Source organism: Mastomys coucha, unplaced genomic scaffold (assembly GCF_008632895.1).
Source record: "Mastomys coucha isolate ucsf_1 unplaced genomic scaffold, UCSF_Mcou_1 pScaffold13, whole genome shotgun sequence".
Taxonomy (NCBI): Eukaryota; Metazoa; Chordata; class Mammalia; order Rodentia; family Muridae; genus Mastomys; species Mastomys coucha.
This window is the reverse complement of record NW_022196895.1, coordinates 9,002,068-9,026,805: the sequence shown is the minus strand read 5'-3', so window position 1 is coordinate 9,026,805 and position 24,738 is coordinate 9,002,068. Positions and strand designations below refer to the sequence as shown.

The 24,738-nt window shown below is 44.3% G+C and overlaps 1 protein-coding gene across 12 annotated transcripts in view; it reads left to right on the top strand.

Moving 5' to 3' along the window:
• Ankrd29 (ankyrin repeat domain 29) overlaps positions 1 to 24,738 on the top strand; it is a 54,271-nt gene that overhangs the window by 6,493 nt on the left and 23,040 nt on the right. For 6 of the 12 annotated variants that reach the window (XR_004117162.1, XM_031364981.1, XM_031364982.1 and 3 more), the window contains exons 2-7: positions 4,375 to 4,628; positions 5,967 to 6,069; positions 9,864 to 9,962; positions 15,657 to 15,755; positions 19,476 to 19,574; positions 23,349 to 23,447. Coding sequence is in view for 11 of the 12 variants with exons in the window: in XM_031364981.1 (XP_031220841.1) it covers positions 4,375 to 4,628; positions 5,967 to 6,069; positions 9,864 to 9,962; positions 15,657 to 15,755; positions 19,476 to 19,574; positions 23,349 to 23,447 (753 nt within the window). In the remaining variant the exon portion in view is untranslated. The remainder of the gene's footprint in view (positions 1 to 4,374; positions 4,629 to 5,966; positions 6,070 to 9,863; positions 9,963 to 15,656; positions 15,756 to 19,475; positions 19,575 to 23,348; positions 23,448 to 24,738) is intronic. The other 6 variants (XM_031364987.1, XM_031364986.1, XM_031364988.1 and 3 more) reach the window with 3 other exon arrangements.

Sequence of the window (24,738 nt, the reverse complement as noted above, 5' to 3'; positions counted from 1 at the left end):
TTTCTGTGGACTCCCCAGTGAAAGGAAGTTTAGGGGAACTTTCTGTCTTGGCAAGAGAGGAGCCTGGCAGGGAGGGTGGAAGGGTCATTGGAGGCCACTGCAGCCTTATTCCTTTCTTTCTACCAAAGAGTCTGTGGGCAGCAGAGCAGCGTAGTGATTCACAAAGCGGGCAGCCCGGAGCAGCAGCCTGCCTGGCGCTAGAGTCTGACTTGCCATTTCTCTCTTGCCTTGTCTGAAATGGCATGTAACGGTACCCATCTCTCTGGGCTGTGCTGAGGATTAAATGGGGTCTCTGCAGATAGCATACTATGTGGTACAGAATGTGTTCTTCATTTGAGGTTAGCTCAAGATGCCTGGCTTCCACTCAGAGTGTGGCCGCAGTGCAGGCGGAGCACGCACCCGTTTCTTTGCTAGGTATTTCTATTGGGATGCCGCCATGGGCAGTTGGAACTTAGCATGTTCAAACTTGAGCCCGGTATTTGTTCTTAAAGCCTATCACTTCTCTGTTTCCTAAGTGACAGCAACATGCCAGAAGCCTGAGAGTCACTACCCTCCCCATATCCTCCTCACTCTGCTTCCTTAGATGTCTTCAGTGTTCCGTTCCATTCCCACAGCAGTCTGTGGCTCCAGCTCTTACGTTTCTTGCCTTCCACACACTAATGCCACTGAGCTCCTCATCTTAGTCTCCATGACAAATCACGAGGACTTTTCTTGAATGCAAAACGGATACTTCTCACCTCCCAACAACCCCTTGACTCGCAGGATAAAGTCCAAGTTTGGGTGTCCGCCTGCCCTAGGTCTCTGGTCCCCTGACCCCCATATGCTCATTTCTTTTTTCCTCCTCACATCCACCACTCTGCCCTTTTGGGAGTGATGCTGGGCAGACATCAGGCAGCAGCGACCACTATCTGGTCCAAAAGTTCACCATAAGCAGCTTCACTCCTCCTTCCACACCTACACTCAGGCCTGTTGACTTGGTTTATCTTCCTGTGAGGCTGAAGCTGTAAAGCCTTTGTAAGCAGAGGTCAAAGTTACACTGTATCTCTATTCCTAAGCATCCCCTGCCCCTGGCACATGCTAGTAACAATGTATATGAATTGCTTGGACAAGCATGCAAGCTCTGGCTGTACGTTTGTAGATAGGACCTCTTGAACACACAAAGTACATATTTGTGAGTTGTCTCATTTAGTTCGCCAGCACAGGACAAAAGCATTGTATCATTATTTCTGCCCCCATTTTATTAGGATCAGGAGAATCTATGTAACTTACTTAAGGTACAAAGCTGGAAAGTGGTTCAGACTCGAACCTAACTCTTCCTTATCCCAGATCAACTGTTCTGTCCAACTGTTCTGTCCAACCATCCTCTGCCATTCAGACAATCAAGCCCTGAGGGAGAATGAAATATTTATAGCTTTTTGCTAAACTCATTGTCTAGCATCTTGGAAACTGGTCTGAACAGAGAGGAACTTTCAAAACCATCCTAACGTGAGAAAGAGGCCCTGGCTCCCAAGCTCATTCTGACAGTAGACATTGGCTGTTGGCAAGTGGGTTTTCTAGGTATGCAAGGTTCCAGTAGCCAAGTCACACAATAAGATGTTATTCCCCTGTGTGTGTGTGTGTGTGTGTGTGTGTGTGTGTGTGTGTGTGTGTGTGTGTAAGTATGTGTGAGTGTGTGTGTGTGTGTATGTGTGTGTGTGTTCTCATTTTAGGAAAAGCCTGCAGAAGTATTCCATGATGGCACTGAAGCATCCCTCAGTCCCCCTGCCCCTGCTTCCCCTCAGCCTTGTGCAATCTCTATTAGAAGGGCATGATCTGTTATTCATACCAAACCTGCCTTGCTGTGGCTTCCCTGGGGTACCAGTAACTACAAGTTAGACACAACATGGGGCAGATGTAGGAGGTTCTGGTGTGAGCACCAGGGCACAGGTTAGCTTGAAATCTCCGTAGAGTCAAATGTATGCATGCCTTCGGGGAAGGCAAATGATTAGCCTGGGATCTGAAGTGGTCTCCGCCCCTGAGCGAGCCAGGAAACTATTCAAAGCATGTTTGTGATCTGTCTATCATTCTCCACCTTGCCTCTCCCATTCAGGTTTGCACAGCAGCACTGGCTTGTCTGTGCTGAAAGGCCTGAAATGAAATCCCTGCACCAGCAAATGTCATCATCTGTCAGCAAGGCATGCTCACTATATGTGGCTCTCTTGAGGGGCTAGGGTAACAATGTGCTGTCTGTCCTTTTACTGTGTTTAATACAATTTGGTGCTCAGGCCTTTATTCAAGAGCTACCCCCTCAAGAAATAACCACGGGAAGTTACAAACCCTTTGTAGTCTGTTTTTCTATACATGTTTATGATAAGTTCTAAACTATCTATAGTAAAGATTAATGACAAAAATTAATAAGGTAGAACAGTTATAGTGGAACACTGCAATAAAATTCCCATATCACTACTTTGCTCTTTGGAGGCTGTGGCCAAGTAAAGTAAGAGCTGTCTAGACACCCGCGCAGTCAAAAATCATCAGTGAGCAGAGGTTGGGGGTGGCTGGCATGTGTAGTGTGAATACACTGGACAAAGGAATGAGTACTTCCTGGACAGGAAAGAGTGTGGGATTTCATCACGCTACTCAAAACAGTATTTACTTAACACTAATGAATTGCTTGTTTCTGGAATTTTCCATGGAATATTTTCCATGGAAAATATTGACCGTGGGTAACTATAACCTCAGACGGTCAAGCCCCACTAAGAGGGACTTCCCCATGGTTGCCAGCCTTCACTTAGTAATAGGTAATTTGAAAAATGGTCTAAGATGAACACTATAGAAAATGACTATACAGATTAAGTGCTATTAGTCACTATAGTCCTAGGGGATTCTCATAGTATATACAGCTTGTCATTGACCAAAATGTTATTTGGCATGTGGCTGTATTTAAAAGACATTTTAAAGTGGGCTTTTGCAGTCAGAGAGATGTCTTTACACAGTCCCCAAATCATTGTAGTAGATAATGTGAATACCATAAGATGTTCTGAGAGCAGCAGCATTCTGTCATAGTGCGAATACTTGGAGTTTAAGTTATCCTGTCACTTTAACTTCATAAAGAAAATGAACGCTATTTGCATTTATTAGTGTATTGGTGTTGCATACCTTTCCTGCATATGTTTATCCCACATTGGATGCTGAGGACAGACCAAAGAAACAGTTCTACCCAGGTCTAGTGTAGTGAACCAGTGAGTTACAGAGGGTCCTTACAGGACCATGAGTGACTGAAGAGCAGCTTCGTTCTTGAAAAGCCTACCCCGGTATGGGCAACAAGCCTGAGAAGCTGCCTCCCTGGAGCTCCTGCCACAGCAGTACTGCAGGGGCTCATCTGGCTAGAAAGCTGCCTCTCCTCAGCAATTACTACACCTTAAAACCTTGGGGAAGAAGTAATGTGAATCTTGTAGGCCTTAGGGACTTCCTGAGCCCTTTAAGTTTTATTTCTTGAACCTTCTGAGTTTCCTTCCAAGAGAGTGTTTCAGTTCAGAAAAAGACAGTAGTACCTACTTATTAGGCAATTAGTCTACTTCAGTTCTCTCTCCCTCTCTCTCTCCCTCCTTCCCTCCCTCCCTCCCTCTCCCTCCCTCTTTCTTTCCCTCTCTCCCTCCCTCCCTCCCTCCCTCCCTCTCTCTCTCTCTCTCTCTCTCTCTCTCTCTCTCTCTGTAAACTTGAAGGAAGGTATTTTGATCTCTATCTAAAGCAAAAGGAGACAATGACTCCCATGAGTCCAGGTACTTTGGGTGGCATCCTGAAACTCAGACACAAAATAACATTCTCTGCCCAAAGAACCTAGTTCTCACCCAGAACTTCTGGCAAGTTCCAGTTGAAGGAAAAATAAAATAGGTGGAAAGAAAGTAAATCGCCTGCCCCAATAGCTGGAATTGGCTTGAAGATGTAGTGGACACAGAGAAGGTACACCAAACTCCTCCTGAGGGTCAGGACAGGAAAAGGTTTTGCTTCATGTACAAGGAAAGAGTTATTTGGCATGTTTCAGAAAGGAAATAGCATCCGGCAAAACCTTGTCCTTCTAGGATGGGAAAAATTCATTTCAAGTTTAAAGGAAACTGTGAACAAAGACCCAACAGAGGCAGGAAGGCAAGGCTTTGGGGGAGGCAGAGCGTCGCTTGTGCTGTCAGAAGACAACTTTGGGCTCAGAGATCTGCAGTAAATGAAACACCTCTCACAGCCTGGAATTCTAGTCTCATAGATGGGGAGGAGGGCAGCCTTTCAGACGATCACCCTTCCTCTGGAATGCCTCCTTAGGAACGCTGCTGTCTGTGTGCATGGAAGGAGCCCTGCTCTCTGACTTCTATTTTAAGATCCTGTTTCTTTCTGATCTTGCAGAAGGAAACTCCACTTGCCAACGCTGCATTCTGGGCAGCAAAGAGGGGAAACCTGGCCCTGCTGAAACTGCTGTTAAACAGTGGTCGTGTGGACGTGGACTGCAGAGACAGTGTACGGAGGGACGCGGTATCTGCATGCCCTGAGCACGCCTTTGCACTCTGCAGGCATGAGCTCTTGCAAATACTCTCTCCCTCCACACGCTTGTGTACTTGCTCTTGTTTTCGCTTGCCTTCACCTTTCCTGAGAATCCTAAGGTACAGTGGTGGACCTAGAAACATACCGAGGAAGTCAGAAAGCAAACGGTTACCCACAAGAACAGAAGGCCTCTGCCATTGTGAATGAGGGACCTCCATTAAGAAGTCAAATGGCACGTTCCAAGAATAAAGGGCTATTTACTACACAACTGTCAAAAAGAAAACGATGAGGATAATTTAGAGCACATGTGGGCCCCCATGACTGTAGTAGTTGTGGTTTTAGTACATGATGTAAAAGCTGAGAAATTGAAGCCTCTGCAGGCCTTCTATCGGGGAAATAAAACAGGGGCCACTGCCACAGTCACATCCCACCGGAAGTCCCTCCCCTTCCCCAGCAATTCTCTATGTTTAGAAGACTTCACAACACCCCTGGGGACAAGGAGGACCTCAAGTAAGGAGATAGTTTTTGTGGTTTGGAACAAAATGTTCTCAGCGGAGACTTACTGTTCTCCTTGAGGCAGGGTATGTCATCTTCAGCTCTGACACAGATTTGTCAGTGACACCCATGAGCAGCCCAAGAAGGAAATGAAAGCATTTGCTCCAGTTTGCTCACTGGGTTACCAGGAACATCCAGGTCCATCCTGTCCCTCCCTCTGTCTGGCTCTGGGTCCAGAATCAGAATCATAAGCTATGCCCCAGAAGCCTCCTCCCACGGTCCTTCAGTTTGGCTAATAAAGCACCCACTGGAGGCTGAAGATGGAGGAGAACAGAGAGGCCAGCAGACTCCCAGTTCAGCCCGCCACTGGCATTCACCCTGCTGTAGGACCTAGTACATTACTTTTGTACCTTCCAGCCTGGCCAGTCACAGGGCCCCAGAACCACACTGCCAGATCACTTCTTGATGAATAGTCCCTTTATTAAACCCCCTCTGGTTATCCAAATACAAATATACAATCTGGTGCAGGGTCCCCAGTGAAGGAATTAGAGAAAAGACCAATGGAGCTGAGGGGTTTGCAGCCCCTTAGGACAAACAACAACATGAACTAACTAGTACCCTCGGAGCTCCCAGGGTCTCAACCACCAACCAAGGACTGCACATAGAGGGATCTGATTGTTCAAGCAGCATGTGTATGGTAGAGGATTGCAAAATCGATCATCAATAGGAGGAGAGGACCTTGGCCCTGTGAAGGTTCTGTGCTCCAGTGTAGGGGAATGTCAGGGCCAGAAAGTGGGAGAGGGCGGGGTGGCAGGCATGGGGAGGGGGGAGGCAACAGGGGTTTGTTTTTGTTTGTTTTTTTGTTTTTTGGAGGGGAAACTGGGAATGGAGAAATTCGCATGTAAATAAAGAAAATATCTAAAATTAAAAAATATATATATATACAATCTGTTCTTTGTCAGAACCCAGACTTACAGAGAACTCCAGGCATCTGTGAACTGCCATCTTGGTCTTACTTGGGTCTCAGTGGACCAATTCCTGCCCCGCTCTGACAAGTATGATGGGGTAGGGACCAATTGCCTCCTGTGGCCTTTTTATCTGACCGTGTTAGTGACTGCTTTTCCTCTTTTTTTTTTTTTTTTTTTTTTTAAGTCATTCCTGTTCAGACACCCCTGTGACACCCTCTAAGTTCCAGCTGAAGGTCACCCTGTTGTACCTCACAGGTCCACTCTTTCTGGTACCTACAGTCAGAGTCAGAATAGATGTTTGACTAATAAATGAACATGTTAATAATTCTCCCTCTTAGATTAATTAGATAAATGAGCCCCTCTGGTGAGATGGCTCACCAGCTAAGCGTGCTTGCCACCCAAGCCTGGAGAACTGAGTTCGATTCCAGGTACTCATATAAGGCAGAAGAAAAAGGCTGACGCCCTGACCTCCACATGTGGGCTCTACTGTGTACTCCTCACGACACATGCACACCATACACACAGAGTAACAGAAAATGAGATCGAATTTTAAAATAAATTTAGGAGTTACTTAATCAGAAGGTTTCTGGAAAAGCAATTTCTTAACATAAGGAGCACATGTGAATGATGGCTGTTCCTGGCATCTTGCTACTTTGAAAGACCAGTTAGCTTGGAAGACAAGGACACTGCAGGCCTTTGTTCCTCTTGGAATGTCCTGGGTAGGCCTCTGCCTCTTCTGTGTGGCACCTGGGCATGGAATCTGCATTCCAGGATTGTCATGGTGATGACTGATCTCTGGGCTGTCATCGCCCCGGCTTGGAACTAAGGCACAGGGTCACCTAGGAAATCTACATGGAATTTTAGAATGCAAAGTGCCCCATGTACCTCTCAGAAAATTGTTCTCAACCTAAACAGCCATTTCCAGACTTTTCCAACAGATTGCAAAGAACAAATACTGCATCTTGAGACCACATGCCGTATGCTCAAAGCTTTGATTTGCTAACACTGTCTGCGGTCCTAGATTTTCAGGGACAGAGTCTTAGTACATAGCCCAAGCTGCCTGGGACTTGTTATGTGCACTGTCTGGCCCCCAACTCTTGCTTCATGGGCTGTACTCCCATGCCTGGGGGAATCCTACATTAAAGCCATCTCTGCTTTTTAATTTTTTTATTTTTTTATTTTTTGTTTTTATTTGCTTATCTTTCTAACCTATTTAACCAAGATTTTAACCTATTTTACAAGATTCTTGCAATCTCTTTTAAATTTATTAACGTATTTATTTTGATGTCTTTTGTTTTGAGCTTTGCTTCCTTTATATGCAATTACACATAATTTGTTCAAAACCAGTCTGTCTTAAAAATATATTTTTTAACTTCGGTCAATAAAATAAAATACTCTTAACATTTCAGGAGTCAAAAGTCAGTTGAGCCTCTAGGTTTTAAATATAAGGGAAATATTACTGTATACTGTACTATGATACCTTTTTTGCTCCTTCTCTATTGAACCAATCTTTGTTTCAATTGATCATGGTATAGGATTAAACATAATCTATCTATAAAGGCATATTTTTATTATTTATTTTATTCATCTTTTCTTTAAAACATATCAGCCTAAAGGGTTTTTTTCTTCTCTTTTAAAGATTAATTTTATTTTTAAGGCTATTTTCCCATTTTGCTTAGTTTAGTTTAGTTTTTTGAGGCAGGGTTTTCCTGTATAGCCCTGGTTGTTCTGGAACTCCTCCTGTAGACCAGGCTGGCCTTGAACTCACAGTCACCTGCCTCTGCCTCCCAAATGTTGGGATTATAGGCATACACCACCACCACCCAGCTATTTTCCCTTTTTAAAAAAAAAATCTTAAAATTATATATGTATATATGTCTGTGTGCCTTTGTGCCACATGAATGCAGTGTGCCCTTGGAGGCCAGAAAAATGGTTGTGTCAAGTCCCTGAAACTATGGAAACATGGGTCTTCTGTAATAGCGATATGCTTTCCATAAGCACTGAGCCATCTCTCTAGCCTCTTTTTCTCTTTTAAATATCCAGATTAGATAGTTGATACTTTCTTTGGCTCATCATTGACTTTTTTAAAGCAGTGTGGCCTGTGGGATATTTTCTCTTCCATCTCATGTTAAAGGGTGTATTTATAGCATGTTTACACAAATCGGCTCTAACCTGAAAGTCCACTTGAGGTGCTATAATAAAATACTTTGGACCATGTAGTTTATAAACAAAAGGAATTTATTGGTCATAATCATCTAGACTGGGAAATCAAAACCAAGGTGCTTACAGACTTGGTGTCTGCTTTCTCCCCCATGTTATTTCATGTGTGCACTCATCCCACTTGGAAGGCAAGTAAGTCCCTCATGTCTTAAGCACTTCCTATAAGGCCTCTCTTAACACTACCACAATGGGAATTAGATCCCAGCATGAATTTTGAAGGGACACATTCAGACCATAGCACCAATGATCCCCCTATTTCCTGTCTAAATAAAAATTCTCCACACTCAGGAAGAAGATAGTGGTAGTAAGATTCCCACCCAGTCCTGAAGACTATAGAGAAAAGGAATTCGACTGACTAAACAAAGAAACCAGCATTAAATGACATCACACACCAAATGATGTCATACACCAAATGACATCACAGGTCAAATGGACCTAACAGATCTACAAAGCATTCCACTCAAACATCGAAGAATATGCATTCTACCCAGCAGTGCACGGATGTTTCCCTAAAACAAAACACATCCTGAGACACAAAACAACTCTTAACAAGTTCAGAAAAATGAAATAACTCTATGTATACTATCTGACCATACAATGAAAAGAAAGTTAAGGTCAACAGCAAAAGAATTTCTAGTAGCTGTGGGATCTCATGGGAGTTAAACTACACATTGCTAAACAATGAATGAGCCAAAGAAGAAATCAAAAAAGATTTTTAAAGTAAAATAAATAAAAGTTGGTTGGCTCTTTTGAGAAGCCCATGTCCATAGTTGAGAGTGATTTGTTTTTTTCCTAAGATCTCTCTCTCTCTATCTCTCTTTCCTTATCTCCCATGCCTAAGTCTTCTTTAAAATCTTTTCTAAATAAAACTCCAACTCTTTTTTAATAAATAAATGAATAAAACTTAGAAAAGGTTTTGAGACACAGACTCATTATGTAGCTCATGGGAGCTTTGAACTCATGATCCCCCTCCTCAGCCTCCCCACCTGGCTTTTTAAAAAATAGCAAGAAAACAATTTAAAATGTTTTTAAATTTACATGAGTCTTCCGCACGAGATGTGGCCACTGCACTTCCAGGCTCATGCATCAGTGGTCACCTGCACAGACCTGCCAATCAAGCCAACAGAGCCAGTCAGCGCTGTATCAGGAAACACTGCTCAGGGTCAGTGGGTGACAGACAGGGACTGGCAAGAGGACAGGAGCCAGTGGAGGACGTGTGTGTGAAGAGAAGTGGGATTCTGAACAGAGAAAGGGAAAGGTCTGGGTGGAAATGATCAATTTACATTGTAAATGTATAAGACAAAAACAAAACAATTTTCCAAACCAGAAAACCAACTGCTAAAATTCAACTCTTTTGAATTAGTAGCTGTGGTCTGGATCAGGGATCATTCAGTGTGAGTCATAAAATGAGAATATTGTACTTTTGCTGGTTAAGATGCAGTAGTGATGTTTTACATGGACTGTTTCTGAAGTCAATGCATGGAAGTGAATTTATAGCCTTCAACCTTGGCAGTCTGTCTGTTTGCTCGCTCCCATCCAGTTGCCATCGTAGTCACTAGTGAGTCATTTGTTGCCTGGGCATTTCTGGGTGAAGCTAACCACCTCTGCGGTCTCCTTTGGGCTCCCTTGCTACCGTGAGGGCATCACTGTTTATCTCTCTCTTCCATGCAGCATGGCACCACACTTCTCATGGTCGCTTCCTATGCTGGCCACATAGACTGTGTGAGGGAGCTTGTTCTGCAAGGAGCAGACATCAACCTCCAGAGAGAGGTAAGTCAGGCTGCGCACCTGAATAAAAAGATCTGGGTTAAGAGATCTTTGATCGTTATGGTAATAAACTGCTTAAGAGGGCAAAGGTTGTGGGTGCTTTGCTCCTATACCAGAGCCCACTGCAGAGTTTGTTTACTTATTTACTTATTTATTTATTTATTTATAGCCTAAAATAAGCTCTGGGAATGTACCATTGTCAACTGTACTCATCCGATTGTGCTACTATAACAGAATAACTGGATGCTGGGTATGTTATTTTTTAAGAAGGTAAAGATTTATTTAACTTAGGGACTGAACATGTAAGATTGAGAAGATGCATCTGTTTGGCCTCTGAGGGCTTCCTTGGCTGCCTCACACCATGATGAAGATGGGAAAGAGAAATAGCCATGTGCAGAAGAGACAAGGCACAATGCGCTCTTAGTTTTTAACAACCCATGCTCGTGAGAATTAACACACTCTTAAGAGATCAGCATCAACACCTTCATAGCTGTACCCAATGGCCTTGCTCTGTTGCCCAAGCCTCAGTTTCCTCACATGAGACATTCAGCTCCCAGTACTGACTCTTTGGAAGACACATTCAAACCAGATGGTCCATACCAGGCACCCTTATCACCTCCCTCGAACAGTCATACAATTTTGGCTCCAGCATGAATGAGTACTTCCTCGCATGTGATGAGATGCCATGGAATTTATAGGAATTTCCCAGATGTCTCTGTATTTTTTTTTTCCCTCTGCCACCTATTCATCATGAAGCTTGAATGAACAGTTTGTAAATGAAACCACATTTACAAAGCTGTTTTCCACCTGGCCATGTATGTATTAAGTAAGTTCTCCAAAAGAGTCATGAGGGGGACATTGAAGTCAAACGTGAGCCTGTGATCACTCATCACAAGTGTGACCCTGGGGGCGTGGTCACGCTCCAGTCCAGGTGGGGGAACTTGTAGCAGCAAGATGGCTGGCCATTTTAACATACTCAGGAAGTCAGGTCTGAGGAGACCATATGTTTCCAAGCTGACAGAGAACCTAGTCAGACAGAGCTTTGTGGAGACGTGTACACTCTAACCTGGAGGCCCAGGTATGAGATGGGCATCCCAGGACAGCTCCTAACCGTAGTGTACTCTTGATCTTGCTTCATCTGGCCCGATCCAACAGTCTGCTTTACCTCCAGTAATCTACCTCTGAGCCTCAGAGGTCCTGTCTGTAGATGGTGAAAGAACAACCCACAGCCTGTCAGCCTTAGTCCGGCTGGACTATTGAGAGCAGCAGGGTGAGGACTGCCATCAAATCACCCGGTCTTCACACAGGGTCTTTAGGGCAATCTCCATAACAACAGGTCATTGTTTCAGACTATTTTATTTTGTGGCAGCAACTGAAATAAAACTTCCTCCTGGAATAAAGATGTTTAAACTCATCTGGAAGAATATTTTTGAATTACCCTCACCTTTTCCTCTCTCTGCAGTTCTTATTGTTTATTGTAATTTTAAAATGAAAAGCAGATTTTCTGTAATAAAACAATGCAGTCCAGATCTGCTTATTTAAAAATCTGATTCCAAAGGGTAGGCACACAGTGTACAAAAACCTTCCTGAGGAAAGCAGAGGAAGAGGAGCAGCGGGGTTCTAGCTAGTGTGTGGCTTTGTGGTTTTATATTTATTCACTCAGTTAGTGGGTCAACTAAGCCAGCAGATGGAGTTCTTTGTGACCTGAGAACAATAGCCCTTGGGGATTCTGCATTCAGTCCAGACATAAACTGTGTCTCACTTGATGATGTTACAGAAGTTTCCAGCAGTCCCTCTAGTTTTCCGAGCCCGTGCCAGCCTCGGGCAGTGCAAATACTAAACCAAAGGGAGGCTCCAAAGTATTACCTGCATAAGGAATCTTTGAAACCCGTGTCCCACTGTTAATCCATTCACAGCATCAGAATGGTTCCTCAGAACACACCTAACCTTGTTTTCCTAGATACATAGAGCTTGCTAGAGAGACCAACTAGAAGCTAATGGTCCTGAACAGCAGACACGGTAGATCCAGGAGCAGTGGCTGATGGAGACCACCATGAAGTTGGCCTGAAGCCCTGGACTTCAAGAAGAAAGAGTGTACATTGAAGATATACTTCACATTTCAGACTAAAGTCTAAATCTTATTAGCTAGGAATTACTGTACTTGACTGATTTTACATATTAAAATTAGCTCAAATCAAGGTGATAGTCATTTTTAGTTAATGTATCAAAAAGTGACAGAAAAGTAGATATTTTCTCTTAATAAAGAAAGCACCAGGAAGAATCCTGGGTACACTCTAGATTTCTTTTTCAGAAACAAGACTTTGATTCTGCCCAACTTTCTTCATCAAAACTCTTTTTTTAAAAAAAAAAAAAGATGTATTTATTTATTTTATGTATATGAGTACACTGTAGCTGTCTTCAGACACACCAAAAGAGGGCGTTAGATCTCATTACAGATGATTGTGAGTCACCATGTGGTTGCTGGGATTTGAACTCACTTTGGAAGAGCAGTCAGTGTTCTTACCCACTGAGCCATCTCACCAGCCCCCTCATCAAAACTCTTTACAAATGTTCTAGAAGTTAGCAGCCTTCACTGTCAGAGAGCAATGCACAGGCACTGCAGAGTCACATCTGCCAGAACCATAGACAGGGAGGGAACCACTTGTGGCTAGGACAAAGGCTCTGGAAGTGGTCAGAAGGCCCTTCTGGGGCACAGCCGAAGATAGAGGATTAAATCTGCAAAGGTGTTAGATCTCTGCCTCAGTGGGCATTGCTCCCCCATCCCACATGTTCATTCCTGCCTTAGAATTTAGAATGATCAGTACAGTCCACAGGACTTGCTGTCCTCCCTTAGCCCCTCGTGCCAGAGTCAGAATCTAATACCCTTAGGTTCCAGGTGAGCTGTGGAAAGAAGGGTTTCTCACAGTGCCTGGAGAAGTGCCTTGGTTTCACCCAAAGCTCAGACTGTGGAAGGCATAAGTTGCCGCCTCCTCCTCCTCCTCCTCCTCCTCCTCCTCCTCCTCATCGTTGTCTTCTTTTTGCAATCCCTCGTACAGTGTATCATTATGACATTCATTTCCTCTCTCATCCCTCCCATCCCTGCTGCTGACCCCCTCTTGCTGGCTAGCCTCCATAATGAGCATCATCATAGAAATGACACATTGCCCACTGCTGAGTGAGGATGACTTTGTTCATGTGACACTATGATATAGACATTGTCTACTGCTGAGCTAGAATGACTTTGTTCATGTAACACTATGATTTGAGCACCAATCTTTGAATGGGCTTATAAAAGTCACTTTGAAGGAAACATGCCATCTTCATTAGGGTTTACTGCTGTGAAGAGGCACCATGACCAAGACAACTCTTATAAGGACAATATTTAACTGGGGCTGGCTCAAAGGTTCAGAGGTTCAGTCATTATCATCAAGACAAGAGCATGGCAACATCCAGAAAGGCATGGTGCAGGAGGAGTTGAGAGTTCTACATCTTCATCTGAAGGCTGCTAGCAGGATACTGGCTTCCAGGCAGCTAGTATGAGGGTCTTAAAGCCCACACCTACTCCAACAAGGCCTTACCTCCTAATAGTGGCATTCCTTGGGTCAAGCATATACAACCATCACACATGCTAAAAATACCACGTTTTGGTTGGCTGAAAATGTGAATTTAGATTGTTACTGGTTAATATGTGCAATTTTGAGAAATATTTTAAACCCACTTATGCTCTGACCTCCAGTTAAATAATTTATAAAATTATTTACATTCCTTTCCTTTTTTCCTTCCTTCCTTCCTTTCTTCCTTCCTTCCTTTCTTTCTTTCTCTTTCTTCCTCTTCCTCTTCCTCTTCCTCCTCCTCCTCCTCCTCCTCCTCCTCCTCCTCCTCCTCCTCCTCCTACTCCTCCTCCTCCTCTTCTTCTTCTTCTTCTTCTTCTTCTTCTTCTTCTTCTTCTTCTTCTTCTTCTTCTTCTTCTTCTTCTTCTTCTTTCTCCTCATTAATTTTCTACTCTGGAGATTAAGTTATGGAACCACAATTCTCCACCAGAATTCTCCCATGTTTTGATTTATAATTTTCCCAAGTACCATACCAAGTATATTTGTTGTCTGTGCCCATTACAACAGATCACCATGAACTGAACACTTAAAACAACAGGAATTCATTATCTTGTAGATCTGGAGGTCAGCAATCTATATTCACATAGTAGGTGGGTCTTATTCCCCCTGCAGGCATATCTGACCCATGGCCTCCAGGCCGCATGTACCCCAGGATAACCACTCCCAAGCATGGATTTTGTAGATGATAGTGTTAAGGTACAATATCAAGGGTGGGCATGCCTGCTGAGCCCACTGGGTGGCTGTCATTCTCTGCTGCCTCAAGAGCTGGTGCTATCCCATTCCATGGCTGTGGCTACAGCTCTCCATCATTGTGTCTGTGGTCTCTTTGCCTCTCCTATCAAATTTTCCTCTTTGTCAGTCTTTTAATTATTTTACTGTAGTAGATATACATGAAGCCTACTGTCGTAACCATTTTCATCTTAACCACTTTAAAATATGTAGTTAGGATGACCTCCTAACTACATATTGAATAATAATACTATTATTATTCAATAATAGCGCTGTGTGACCGCTGCAGTGGCCATCTTGCTCTGTAACTCTTTCCTGCCCACTATACAATAACTCTGTCTTCTTCCCTCCCAGCTGCTAGCAACCATCTCCCTACTGTCTGTAACCATGAGTTTGAGTTCTTCAGACACCATCGTAGAATCTAACAATGTTTGTCCCTATGGAGCAGGCTTCTTTCATGTAGCACATCTTTACATTCCATCCATTTACATTTTATACCGCTGTGGTATCTATCTTACTTTCCTTCCTTTTAAAGATAAATAATCTAAGTAATCTGCCATTGTAGACAATGCCTCATTACCCCTCCATTTGTCCACAAGAGGACATTTCCCCTGTGGTTTTTCGTTCTGTTTTGTCTTTGCTTGGTTTGAATTTTTGAGATAAAGCAGATACACTCTTGTAGCCAAGGCTGACCTCCAACCTTCACTCCTGCTGCCTCAGCCTCCTGACTGCTGGGATTTTAGGCCTGCACCACCCAGCAGAGTTCACAGAGTTGAGCAAAGAGTTTAGGGTTTTGGTATTGTTTGTTGTTGTTGTTGTTGTTTTTACACTTAAAAAGGCACTTATCATTGTCCAGGTAAGCCAGAATGAGTTCCTCTTCTCCAGATTGTTAACCTTGTCTTCACCATATAAAGAAATAGCATGTCCTGGAATCAGGAGGTAGTCTGATCCTTTTGGGGGAAGATCACCTACTCTAATACAAGAGTAAAGTCTCCTTTTGTGTTATTTCTCTTATCAAGAGATAGCAATGGGCTGGAGATGTAGCTCAGTGGAAAGGGCACTGGCTGCTCTTCCAGAGGACCCAGGTTCAATTCCCAGCATGCACATGGCAACTCACAATGGTCTGTAACTCCAATTTCAGAGGATCCTATGTACTATTCTGGCTTCCATGAGCACTGCACACATGTGGTACACCAACATATGTGTAGAGAAAACACCACACATACAAAAGTAAATTTTTTAAAAAGAAAGAAAATTACGCAATTCAAATGTGGCCCTCTTGGAGCTAGGAAGTGTCTATTTTATTTGAAAATTAATTTTGCTAAATGTCCTTAAAGCAACCCCCTCTCTCTCTCAGTCAGGTACAACTGCCCTGTTCTTCGCTGCTCAGCAAGGCCACAATGATGTTGTGAGATTTCTCTTTGGATTTGGAGCATCCACTGAATGTCGGACCAAAGTAAGAGAATCTCGGTCTTGAGTTCACACCCCATTGGAGACCTTCGAGGTCTTGAGTTCCACCCCGTTGGAGACCTTTGAGGTCTTGAGTTCACACCCCATTGGAGACCTTCCAGGTCTTGAGTTCATGCCCCATTGGAGACATTCCAGGTCTTGAGTTCACACCCCATTGGAGACCTTCCAGGTCTTGAGTTCATGCCCCATTGGAGACCTTTGAGGTCTTGAGTTCACGCCCCATTGGAGACCTTTGAGGTCTTGAGTTCACGCCCCATTGGAGACCTTCGAGGTCTTGAGTTCATGCCCCATTGGAGACCTTCGAGGTCTTGAGTTCACGCCCCATTGGAGACCTTCGAGGTCTTGAGTTCACGCCCCATTGGAGACCTTCGAGGTCGTGAGTTCACACCCCATTGGAGACCTTCGAGGTCTTGAGTTCACACCCCATTGGAGACCTCTGAGGTCTTGAGTTCATGCCCCGTTAGAGACCCCCAGCAGTCATGTTGTTCATTCTTGCCTTATCTGTAACCCAGACATGTGCTCCTCCTGCTGGAAGATTCAAAAGCCTAAGGAAGTGGTTTTCCTGAGGTTGCTTGTAGTGGTTCAGGATTGGTCAGTCTCTGGGATTCCTTCCAAGTTTTGTACTGGGAGAGTTTCAAATGGAATGACTGAAGTTCTCCCTTGCATCGCTCATTTTCTGTCTAGGGATGCCAAGCTTTATAACTAGGTGTCTCTCCAACAGTCCCATGTCTGTGTTCTACTCTATGTCTGTCTTCATTCCAGTACAGTAATAGCAGTTACGAGAGGAATGACCTGGTCCTAGTGAGCCTGGGGTGCCCCGAGACAGCAGCTGGCAGATGGCCTGTACTCATGGGCTGTCCTCTCAAGAAGACATGGGGTCAGACTGTAGGGCTCAGAGTCGAGCAGCTCTGGGCAGGGCCTATGGCTCTTCCTCAAAGGGTTTTCATTCTTACTTTTCATATTCAGATAAGGAAGCACAGTGCAAAAAGGATGAATGTTGTGTTCACATGGTTTCTTCATGTTGTAGAGCAGGACATTTTGAGTTGATATAAGATTCTTGTCACTTCCAGCTCATTTTAGCTCTACTTATATTAATTCCTGAATTTTATTCCATGAACTTTAGCCCATGTTGAAAATCTTACATTTTCTTAATTGATTGTATATAATAAATAGATTATATTTACCAAGGGAGTTCCCACTGGATCCTTCTCCTAATGGAATGCTATCAAATGGTCCAGATGTTATAGAGTTCTGTCTTTTCTAAAACCCATTAGTAATTTGTGTGTATGCCTTGAAACATACTGGATATAATATAACATAGTATAGTATAGCACAGCATAATATAATATAATAAAAAACACATAATTATACCAATTATCTCTTTTTTCTTTATAAAACTGAAATAACACGGGCCTTTGTTGCTCAGTGGGGCATAATGATTGTTGCATTAGCATGAGGACCGGAGTTCACATCCTCAACATTCATGTAGAAGCTGGGGACCATGACATGCATCCATAACTTTGTCCTAAGGGTGAGGGGCAGGAGAGACATGTGGCTGAAGGCAGCCCTTGTAGTTAAAACGATAGGCTCCAGGTTTAGTAACAGACTCTGTCTCAAAAACTAAGGTGAGACAACAATTGAGGAAGATATCCTGATATGGACCTCTGGCCTCCACATGGGTGAGTTTGTGCACAAGCTATGCATATCCACACAAGCACATGTACACGTACACGTACACACACACACACACACACACACACACACACACACACACACACACACGCTTACTATGTGCATTGCAACTAAAGTACCAAGTGCACTGAACCTAAATCTCAACACCTTATAACTAAATTAGAATGATTACACGTGACCGCATGGCTACTCAGTCATCTTCTTGCCTGAGTTACGCCTGGATCAAAGCCTTTATGCAGGAGCCATTTGTGCTCCCATGCCTCTGTAGAACACAGAGCCCAGGATGAGTAAGTCTGTGACTCCAGGGGGGCAACTGCAGGGGTCTTAAGAGCTTTCCACAGGAAGAAAGGACCGCCATCAGAAGGCCGTGAGTTTTAATGTGACTCTGCCATCAAAACTGACTTGGTTTTGGTAATCACCTCCTTGTTATTAAGTGTATCAAATATGTAGTCTGAAAATGTTTTTAATGTCATGGCCGGGATATTTTACTATCCTCTTACCTCATCAGGCAGAGAGAGCAGAAAGCTGACAGGGCAGAGCCTCAAGAGTAGTAGTCATTGCCACTGTTGAGCAGTGTCTTGCCACCAGCCTCAGCCTCTCCTCCATTCCCCACCCTTCTAGGCTGGCTCAGTCTTCTTACCAGTCCCTCCCTCCCTCCCTCCCTCCCTCCTTCTCTCTGCTCCCTCCGTCCCTCCCTCCCTCCAGTGTGCCTTCTCGAGCTCTTGTCAGACAAGTGATGCCACTTTGACTATGAACCCAGAGCTCAGTAGCAGAAATGACAGGTACAGCTACCTGCTACTGGCCTGTTACACCCACTCAACTAGTTAAAGGCTTGTTTTCCAGGCCTCATCAATACTTTCTGAACCAGACCCCCTGAAGGTAGAACTTGCTTTGAATAAAAAAATTGATCAATCAAACAAAAAAACCCTAAGCCGAAATTAGAAACTACACTATCGTATCCATAATTAATATTTTCAGTTAAGTTACATGTTGTTGAATCATTCATAACTAGCTTAAATCTTCACACCACAGTTCACAGTACCAAACACACATCCAAGGTGGGAAAGATACTTACCAGCAGTCTTACCCATAGTGCCCGGGGAAAGCCATTAATGGCTGGGTGAGTCAGTAGTCAGTGTGCTTGTTCTGATTTCAGCTGCAAAGATAAAAGTGGGGATGATGGAACAAAGGGATGCCCATTCCACATCAGAGCACGGTTACTTAAAGCACTCTGCTTAGTCTTGGGGCCCATGCTTTAAAAGAGACTAGAAAAACTGGCACACCTTCAAAGGAAAACCGTAAGCCAGACAGTGAGATACCATCATCTGCTCTTTTAATGGAGGCATATCTTATCCCATGAAAGTGATGGCTGTAGATGGGTAAGCATCTTAAACTCAGTAGCTTATAACCAATTAGCTCCAAAAGAGAAGGCCTTGTTTGGCAAGGGGCCTCTGGTCGGAAGCCATGCTTCTGCGACAGAGCCAACAATCCTGGGGAGTGCACTGTATTTCCCATACTGAGAGGTGAATGGATGTCATCTTCTTTGGTCCAGGCAGGTGTGCGGTGCTATTAACTGGTGAGATGGCCGCGTTATGTCCCCGGCACATTGTCCAATTGTACAACGTGCTCATGTCCTCCAGATGATCATAGAGAAAAGGTGAAAGCTGGGGAGATGCCTCCATCACTAAGAGCACTTGATTGTCTTCAAAGGTCCAGAGGTTAGTGTCTAGCACCCATACTGGGTGCCTCACAGCCTCCTGGAACTGGAATCCAACATTCTCTTCTGACCTCTGTGGGCACCCCCACATACATATGACATACGGAGAGACAAAGACACACACATACAAACAAGAAATAAAATAAGTCTTTAAAAAAAAATAAAGACAAGGTAAAAGACTAAAGGAAGGTGAGTTTGTTATTTCCTGGACTATTCCCTCCCAATTCTATGTGAAAAGTGTTCTTGGCAAAATACATGTTGTGCCATATCTAATGCATGTGTCCTTTCCATCCATAGGATGGGGGCACTGCCCTGTTGGCTGCTAGTCAGTACGGGCACATGCCAGTGGTGGAGACCTTGCTGAAGCACGGAGCCAACATCCATGACCAACTTTATGTGAGTGTTTCAAGAGGGCTCGAGCTTATCCCTTGATCACAGCTAACATTTGATCTAAATTCTAATGTCAGAAACCACAACTTAAAGTATTTTTAGCCCACTAAAAAAAAAGTGCACACCTTTTTGAAGATGTATTTTTTATTATTTTAACTACTCGTGTAGGGTGTGTAAGTAAATTCAAGTGCCACAGAGGTCAGAGGTGTCAGATCCCCTGGAGCTGGAGTTAGAGGCAGTTGTGAGCCACCTGATTTAGATGCTGGGAATTGAACTCAGGTCCTCAGGAAGAACAGTCTGTGCTCTTAATCACTGAGTCATCTCCCCAGCCCTACACAGTGGGATTTTCATTGGAGAGCTCCCCTTGTCGTAGAAACCAGGTATTTCCTCACCTCCGTTCTCCCTTTTAAGTCTATTGTACATCTGCAGACGTTCCGTGCATGCTGTTAAACTACCCCAGTGTCCTCTGCCTTGTGCCCACTCACACCATGACAAGCCAAGTGAGGTGGGGTACCAAGAGGGGAAATCAAGGTAGTCAAGAGAACTGAGAGGTGAAAAACCATGGAGCTGTGTGCATGAGGTGGGACTGGGAAGGGCTCTGCTGCCACTGTGAGTCTGTTGGCAGCTAATTGGCAATTAGTACATGGCCCAAGGGCCCTTTTAACTGTCACTGGAATTCCATAGGCTTTGCAACAAGTGTTATTATCCTGTCTTGTAGGAAAAAATAAAATATGGGAGATGGGGTGACTTGATATTCTCAAGGAAGGGAGGGAGAGAGTCCTGCTTCCAATTATCCCAGAATTGTATTTTAGGCCATTCCTCAGGTACACTGTGAGCCCTATGCCAAAGGCACTAGGTTTTCACAGCCACCCAATGGGCTGCGTAGGTGTGCTAGTTTCCTTTGGAATGTCCTTTCCAGACCTCACCTTGTTAACTCTGGCAAATCACAGGCCTCTTTGAAGTCCACAGGAATTAGCCTTACCCTCTGGCACTTCAGAGTTTGTAAGGCTTTGAGCCTGCAGTAAGATGGCCGAGATCCTTGATAATGCTCTAACAAAGCGCCTCTCAGCCTGGCTGCCCATTAGACACACCTGCGGAACTCTCCAAACACTCCCAGTTCCCAGACATCCCCCTCAAGAGCAGCAGCGCCAGTCTCTGTGGTCACAGCTGCAGCAAGAGGAGGTCCTGCTGTGTGTTCTGAGAAGCACAGGCAGAGCTGGGGGGTGGGGGTGGAGGCTTGGTGGGTAAGATGTGTGCTGTGCAAACTTGAGAACCTGAACTCGGATCCCCAGCACCCACACAAAGCTGGGATCTATGCTGTGCACTTGTAATCCCAGCCCTGGGAAGGTGGAGGTTCCGGAGGATTCTGGGGCTTGCCTGGCCAGCAAATTAGCAGCGAGACCCTGCCTGCCAAAATAAGATAAAGAGTGATCGAGGATGCCTCCTGTTGACCTCTAGCCTATACACCTGAGTGAACATGCATGCACACTTGTATCCACACGTGTGCACGCGCATGAACACATACATATACCACGCACAGAGAAAAGAGGGAAAAACAAATGCATGTCTAAAGCTTTGTCTATCTCTTGGTGGATCTATGCAAGTGAATGGCTGAGAGTCTGGATCAGGTATGGATGTGTGGGCCCAGAGGCACTGGAAATAAAAAGTTAATTTTTATTTTCACAGCATGACCCACAGTTAGCAGTGTGAATCAAGGGAGGGTAGATATAAAGTTTGCACCCACTAGACAATATCCTTCCAGAATGTTCTCAGAAATATAGACTTCAGCAGAGCCCCCAGTCCCAGTAATTCACCCTCTATTAATCAGTGAATTAAGAAAATGTTGTTTAGGCCAGGCGGTGGTGGTGCACGCCTTTAATCCCAGCACTTGGGAGGCAGAGGCAGGCGGATTTCTGAGTTCGAGGCCAGTCTGGTCTACAGAGTGAGTTCCAGGACAGCCAAGGCTACACAGAGAAACCCTGTCTAAAAAAAAAAAAAAAGAAAGAAAGAAAGAAAGAAAGAAAATGTTGTTTGTTGTTAATTCCTTTTTACTTTTAGTAAAATGGTCTAAATATTTCTATTAAAAACAATTGACTTGGTTTACACTTTTGATCCCTGTACTCAAGGAAGCAGAGACAGGTGGATCTCTGTGAGTCTACCTAGTGAGTTCCACGCCAGCCAGGGCTGCAGAGTGGAGACCCTATATCAGAAAATAAAATAAAATAAAATAGGATAGGGGAACTAAAAGTTGTAATTCACAGTGAGAAACTCAGTGTGTAGTCTGTCCCAGAAAAGTCTACAGGGTTAGCCACAGCTAAGAGTATGGGAGACTTTCTGTGCTGATACACTAAGAAGCAGCTAAAATTTGTAACCACAATCAAACATCTTAGTAACGGTGTGTACAGGCTGGTTTGTTTTAATGATTGCTTAGAGCATAATTAGTCTGGTAACTTAGCGGACACCCAGTGGAAATCCAGCCCCCTCCAGGTGACACACCTGCTGGACTTGTACAGAAAATGTTTGAGGTTTCAGCTTGCCATTAGCATTCTCAGGGGCAGTAACTAGCTAGGCGTTCACTCTGCGGGAGCGTGTCCAGTCTGTCCGCTATGGGGTAGAAACCATGGAGCTTGCTGTGATGCACATACTCCACAGTTGAGCGACTGGACAAATACAACCTGAATTTGCTGAATAATCTTGTTGAAATAAGAAAAACATGTTTCTGAGAAAGAAGAAAAAAGAAACCTCCAACCCCAGCTAGGAAGCTCTGCGGGCCTGGGGCTCTTGCGTTGAGCTCCGCAAACATTGGCCATTGTGTTTGCAGGCATCTTGGGCATCTGCTGGGCCTTTTGAAGACAGTTTTCCTCAAATCATCTTTTTCATGCTCGGCTAGCACTCCACCCTTGAGCCACCAAACACTTTACTACATAGAGACACTGCATGTCGAGGGAACATGCGTAAAGGAGCAAGAAAGACGCCAAGGAAACAATACTAACTCCCAATTCATAGAGTCAGAGAGTGGACTCTGGGGAGATGGCTCAGTTTCTTCCTAACAGGGAGACCTGAAGTTGAAGCCCAGAACTCACATTAAAAAATAAATAATTAAAAAAAAAAAAAAAAAACCTGGGTCCTGCCAGAGAAAGGAAGAGCTAGCTCAGCAGTTAAAATCGTGTGTTGCTTTTAACTTTTTAAAACCTTTCAAGCGAAGGACTCACATTCTCTTCCAAGCACCCACATGGTGGCTCACAACCACCTGTAACTCAAGTTCTAGGGGCTCCAATGCCTGCTTCTGGTCTCTGAAGGTACCAGGCATGCATGTCATGCACACATATTTGTACCAACATTCATATACATACAGTAAAATAAATCTTTAAAAAATGTTTTAAAAATCTGGATGAGATAGCTTAATGCATGTAATCCCAGCCCTTGGGATACGGAGACAGGTAGATCCCTCAGGATCCATGACCAGGCAGGCTAATACACTTAGTGAGCCCCAGGCCAGTGAGAGACCCTATAGCCACAAAGTGGACAGAACCTTCCTGAGGAACGACACTGGAGGTTGTTCTCTTGGCCTCTCTGTGTGTGTGCAGGCGAGCACACATCTTTCTCTCTCTCAGACACACACATACACACACTTTTGTTCAATTTGTTTACCTAATAGCTATTACTTGACAAATGAACAGAAACAGAAAAAAGAATGCAAATGAGGAACGTAAGTCCTGAACCTTTACTTTTCTTCTGAAGTCAACACAAAAAGCTGAATCTAAACCCCTGTTATCTCAGGATGGAGCCACTGCCCTCTTCCTGGCTGCCCAAGGTGGTTACTTGGATGTCATCCGGCTACTGCTGTCTTCAGGAGCAAAGGTCAACCAGCCAAGGCAGGTAATGTCCTTCGGAGCAGAAGGCCGGGTGTGTCAGGGGTCTGAAGTAGCACAGGCCCGGCACAGCATACCCATGTCACCATGGACAGAGAAGTTAACTTTGACTAAGGTGTCTCCTAATCTGTGTTTTGAGGTCAGCTGGGTGTCTCTGAACTCAAGCTGACATCACAAGTTGGTCCTTTGAAAAAAACGGTTAAGTGTTTGATGTCTGAGGTCACGTACACACTCTGCCACCTCTTAGTCAAATAATTTATGACTGCGCTGAAATAAAGAGTGTTGGCTGTCCTGGGACATAGGTAAACAGAGGCACATCTGACCGGCTCTCTCCTGATACGCAGCCAGAGCTCCTGTCTAGACCCTTTCCCGGCAACCCAAGAGGAGCCCTTGAAATCAGGAGACCGTGAGTGGCTTCTGTGCCATCATTGCTCACAGGCACACTGCCACTGAGACTTCATTTACCAGTGTCTGGTATCTGGCATCTGCTAATGTCTGGCAATTCAATTAGCTGATACTTAAAGCTCAGGAATGCAACACTGGGGGCGTTTTATAGGTGATAAATGTGAGGTAGCATAGCTCACTATTCTGCAGGAGCCATCTGAGCTCTGATTAATTCATTGCATTTGAGGTTGTAGTTGTCTTTTAGAAAAGTCAAACTGGTTTCCTAAACAGTAATACCCCCAAGGCAGGTTTCTGCTATAACTGATCTATCTGCCATGGGAAGCCTGGTTATTAAAATAATATAAAGCTATGTGGCCCCTCAGGATGGTCTGTGTTCCTGGCCAGGGGCTTCTTGGGTCTTCATTAGCCTACGTGTATAAGGAGTGGAGAAGTGTATAAGGAGTCTGAGTATAGTAGGTTTGCCATCACCAATCTAGATTTCTACATAGGCACCGCCAGTGGCTGTGGTTGGGTGGTTGGGAATTGGTTTCGTCTTTGAAACAGGGTCTCACTTGCTTACCCAGGCTTTCCTCACTGGGATTGCAAGCACGCACTACCACACACCTGCTCACCTCTGTGGAGTTTTAAATCGAGACTATTATGACTGCCAGGTTTCTTTCACTATACTTTTGAAAAATAATTTGTCACTTTAACCAGTCTGTTTGTAAAATAGATTTTATTATTCGTGTTTGCTTAAAAACAATCCCCAAGTTGATATGAATTGATGTTTCAAAGACCGAGTGGGTGCGTGTGTACTTGGGCGTGACCTGAGTCACCTGTTGCCATTGAAACCAGGAAGTTATTAAGTAAGGCAGCAAGGCAGCAGTAACCACAACACACCAGCTATTTGCATT